The sequence below is a fragment of the Dufourea novaeangliae genome, unplaced genomic scaffold (assembly GCF_001272555.1).
Source record: "Dufourea novaeangliae isolate 0120121106 unplaced genomic scaffold, ASM127255v1 scaffold245, whole genome shotgun sequence".
NCBI classification, from domain to species: Eukaryota; Metazoa; Arthropoda; class Insecta; order Hymenoptera; family Halictidae; genus Dufourea; species Dufourea novaeangliae.
In genome coordinates, this window is record NW_015374118.1 from 56,693 (window position 1) to 61,431 (window position 4,739).

A 4,739-nucleotide genomic window follows, 5' to 3' on the forward strand; every position below is an offset into this window, starting at 1 on the left:
AGGCTCAGGTTACGAGAAAATTGATTTTATAAACTCATCTATAATACAACGCGTGTATTCGTGCTAATAATAAGTAGCAAAGGAATGCAATGGTCAGACATGTCTCTGGAACGAAGCCTCGGTTGCAAAAATTTTATTCTACACTTTCGACTTACGTTTGCATGAGGAATTGCCCTACTTTCGCTTGTACCGCAATTTTTGCCGCATCGTGTATACTCGTCATTCGAGAAACAGTGAATATTACAAGATGATTACAAAGTTATTGTAATTATACTAAAAAAATTATTATGAAATATTAAAGAGCCTGCCTGGTATTGAAGTCAGAGTTTAAAGGACTAAATCGTATGCACCAGCTTAATGTAATAATTGAAAAAGTGATATTGAAAATTCCTTTTTCAGTTACTTTGTTACTGTATAAAATCGTGATGTATGCTCACAAAAAAAGTATGTCATTTCTGATGTAAAGAAACAACTGAAAGAAAGTGATAAGAGGAGATGTGAGTTACTAAAGAACTTTTCTAATTCAGTTGAAAAAAATTTTATGAAAAAAGGAACAAGTTACCTGGCTCTTCTCTATCCATCGAACAAATGTCTCTGGCACAGATAACCTCGACTTCGAGGGTTCCTTTGTAAAGGCAGAATCCCAACTTTACCTCACCATTTTGAGGCCCTGAAATCCACGAAAAATTTGTACCATTGACCGAGAATTTAAGAGAGATTTACTCTTTCAACGCTTTATTCAAATATATAACTAACGCAATGAAAGGTTGAACATATTTCTAAAGACAGTAAATCAACGTTGTTAACTGAAATACTGGAAACAATTTCCGAATTTCTTTACCAGCGATGAGCTTGAATCCCTTTGGCGGCACCTGTCCGCGACCTAATCTTGTGGCAATACCATTTTCGTTCCTCGCTGACTGACTAGAAATTAAAAGAATAAACCATTTACATTAGTAAATCATATCGAAAGTTACTAAAATGTGAATCAAACTCTTCATAACATGATTACACTGTTTTTAGTTTGCAATTTCATTCAAACTCATAATCAAGATTGCACGAACGGTGACAGAATTTGGAAGATAATGATTCAACATGTAAAATATGGCATAATTTATAATAAAATTTCGATTTCGAGAAAATGAAATTTGATTTTGCATTGGACACGTGTCCTTTGAAATACAGTTGGTGCTATGTCTGTCTATTGTTGATTATTTCTGCTTGTAGTTAAAATTAAACACGGTAAGGTATTACTTACGTTCTATCGATTTCAGTAACTTTCAATCAATTTTTTATATGAAGGTTTTATGGAAATAATTATGGTTACAAACATTATCATCACAAACATTACATCCACTAACATAAGTGAAAATACTCAGCAATGATCAGAAATAAGAGCTACATGGAATTTAATTATATGTATATACATATATGCAGAGTCTCTCAGGTCGGGCAGGAGGCTATTCTATATGCAAAAATAAATCGAATATACAGAATATAATGTTTTCCTATGATGCTTTATTTCCGAGATAATCGAATTTGAAAATCTGTTCATTACGCATGCAATAAAATTGAATAGGACTTGGCTACCACTGTTCATGACATTGCGTTTCTAATTATGGACACCATGAATACAAATTTCAAAGTGGGTTTTTTCGAAAACGAAGTCTCGTATGGAAAACACTTCTTCTTCTTTATCGACTTATTTATTCTTATAGAATTAATTATTCTTATAGAATTATTTGACATTTCTAACTTATGTCACATAGAATCATTTCACTACAGGTTTGTACCATCAAGACGGTGATATACTGTATGTATACATACTACTCGCACAATTATTAAAGAAACGGACAATATATCAGCATAGGAAATACGATTTCTATGTGATAGTTGCTTCATTATAATTCTACATATGTAATTAAATTTCTTCGCGTGAATGTGATTCATGTAAATTTATAAATGCTGCAATAATGTAAATATTGTAATATTATGTAGGAATACACGGTATAAGAATGGGACAAAATGTCGAATTACTAAAGCCATTTTGTGTACCTTGTATAAGACTTGTAAATACTATTATAGGCACATATGTATGTATGTTCCTTTTGCTACGTTACATCGTTATATATTTTTATATCAACCATAAAATGGCTCAGGAAAAAAACTTCTACTATTTTTAGATGGGGTAGGAATTGCTCACTCGACACTTTTACGATATTCTTTGAAATCATATTGGACTTCTAAAAAATATACGTTTACGGTAATGGTATATTAAATAATATACGCAGTTTTAAATCAATACTTTATTGATGGAATAACGATATCCATTGATTCACTTGATATCAACCGTTACTTGAATAAATAAAGTAATACTGCCATGTCGAGAAAGAAAGAACAAATACAATATCATCCATGAAGTATCCCTTTACCGATTTTCGATATTTTTACAGTATCGATCGTATATTATGGTATTTTCATGTTGTTATCCAAAAACTACAAGAGTGAAAAAAATACGTAAATTTCGATTAAGATAACACAGGAATGAATAATAGATATACTTGTTTATAGTGAAAACAGATAATAAAAGCGTACAGTACCTATTGGATATATTTATCGCGTCACTCGAATATTAAACACGTTACCACTTATACCTCTCTTACTATTAATATTAGGAGAATTATTTAAAACAAATATTTTCAAACAGATTATTCTAAAAATGTGAACGTAACACACTTTTAAGTCAATATAAGTTGGATACGAATCACTTTATCAATCAAATTGCTGTCAAAATTCTGCATACCACGTAAATTTGAGAGTGATAGTATAAATATTTCCAGTATTATATGACTATATTTCATTGTTGTATACAACAACTACAAGGGTGCTGAGAATTTTTTAATTTTGATTAGAGTAACACCAAAATGAATAATACACTCGTATTAAACACGTTCGTTATTACACGTCTCGTATTAACACTTTAAGAATGGAATTGACGTAGGAAGTACGTACATAACACTTTCAGACTCCGTGTACTTAATTATACACATGTATTTTAATTATTTTTTTAAGAGTACTTACATTAAATTTTTTTTTTATATGCTGTAGGTTTTGTAATAGTTGCAATATTTGTGACCATAAATTATAATTGGCGCGGTTGTGTGTTCATTGGTTCTTGGGATATTTAATAATTTAAGTCACCATAGAAAAGCTTGATATATTTGCCAAAAATGTTTTGAAAATTGTGTTTTTTCTATTTATATAATGTAAATTAAGAATGAAATTGATCATATCCATCATTTGTTCTTTTTGTTTTACGCCTTATTAAAATGTCGGTGTGCAAAGAGATTCACCTGACTCTGCTGATGTCACCTAAATTACCTGTAAATTCTTTATTATATGAAAAAATGTTTCAAATTAAAGTTGTACGATATCAAAGAGAGAGATTAAAGGAAAAAAATATTTTGAACTGTACTACAACCAATCTGCGGTACCATGGTTCGACAAATGTAGTCTATCTCGTGAATTCATAGTAACTTTTAATAGATGTAGAGCCGATCACTACAACCTAGCAGCTTCTGTTGCTTATTCTTGCTCAAATAACAATCTGAGGAAACATAAACCCCATCTACTCCTCCAAATAGAATACTTAATCAAGAGTCCAAACACACAAGTTTGTAAGAACATATTCAAATTTTCTGAAGAAATGTAATAAAAATGTATAAAGTCACAGACTCACTCACTATGCATAAATCGTAAGGTACAAAATGTAATATAATATGTCGAAATAATCAATATAATAATTCTTAATTCTTAATGTAAAGTAGATGTAAGCCTCCATTTAAAAAAAATATCAAAGAGAGCCCACAATGTCAAATTAGTTGTTTCTATTCTGCTTTTTTATCAAGATATGAAGGTCACCTTGACTTTTTTTATCGTAATGTGAAAAATTTGATCGTATAATTGGAAAGGGTGTTCCAGTATATAGGGTCAAAAACTAATAATTGCTAGGATATTCTTGGTATACCTACAACCGCTCTCCGAGCTTGACGCCATTTGAATACTTTCCTTGAGTACATCTGGAAAACGAAGTTAATCGTGCGTCACCGACGACACCCGAAGATACGAAAAATTGTATCATTAAAGCATGTAATGCTTTAACTCACGGAACACTTGAACATGTGTCATTTACACTTATTGAACGACTACGTAATATTTTGAGCATTACTTACATTAAAAATCTTTTAAAGAATATCTCGATAATTATTGGTCTTTGAATTAGTGTTGTTAAAATGAGCCTCGAGTCTTGAGCTTTAACAGCTCAAGTCGCGGTTCAAACCCTAAAGGCTCGAACCCTCAAGGTTCGAAGCTTGAGTCGTGAAAGCTCGAGTCTTTAACGCTCGAGCCTTTAAGCTTGAAGGCTCGAGTCGTATAAATTGTATGCAGTGAAGTAATGTACAGACCTTGAGTTTTCGAAGCCTTAAAACTTAACCTAAAAATTTTCAGTTTTTAACTCTAATATTACACGAATCTCAAGCTTTTAAAGATTCAAGGGGGAATAATCCAAAAACGTCCAGAAAAGCGTGGTTTTTATAAGATAGTTCTGCAACACCCAAACCTCATTAAACTATTATTAATAGGGTGATCAAATATATATTTTGGACAATACGTTAAATTTTCTTTTATTACAAAATACCTATGTATACTTGAGCAAGATATACGAGTCATAGGATGTTACG

The 4,739-nt window shown here is 31.3% G+C and overlaps 1 protein-coding gene across 1 annotated transcript in view; it reads right to left on the reverse strand.

Annotated features, from left to right (window-relative positions):
- Positions 1–4,739, reverse strand: part of LOC107191193 (regulating synaptic membrane exocytosis protein 1) — a 169,961-nt gene that overhangs the window by 2,129 nt on the left and 163,093 nt on the right. The window contains exons 20-21 of the mRNA XM_015580171.1: positions 842–924; positions 563–670 (exon numbers count right to left, since the gene is read on the reverse strand). Of these exons, the coding sequence (XP_015435657.1) occupies positions 563–670; positions 842–924 (191 nt within the window). The remainder of the gene's footprint in view (positions 1–562; positions 671–841; positions 925–4,739) is intronic.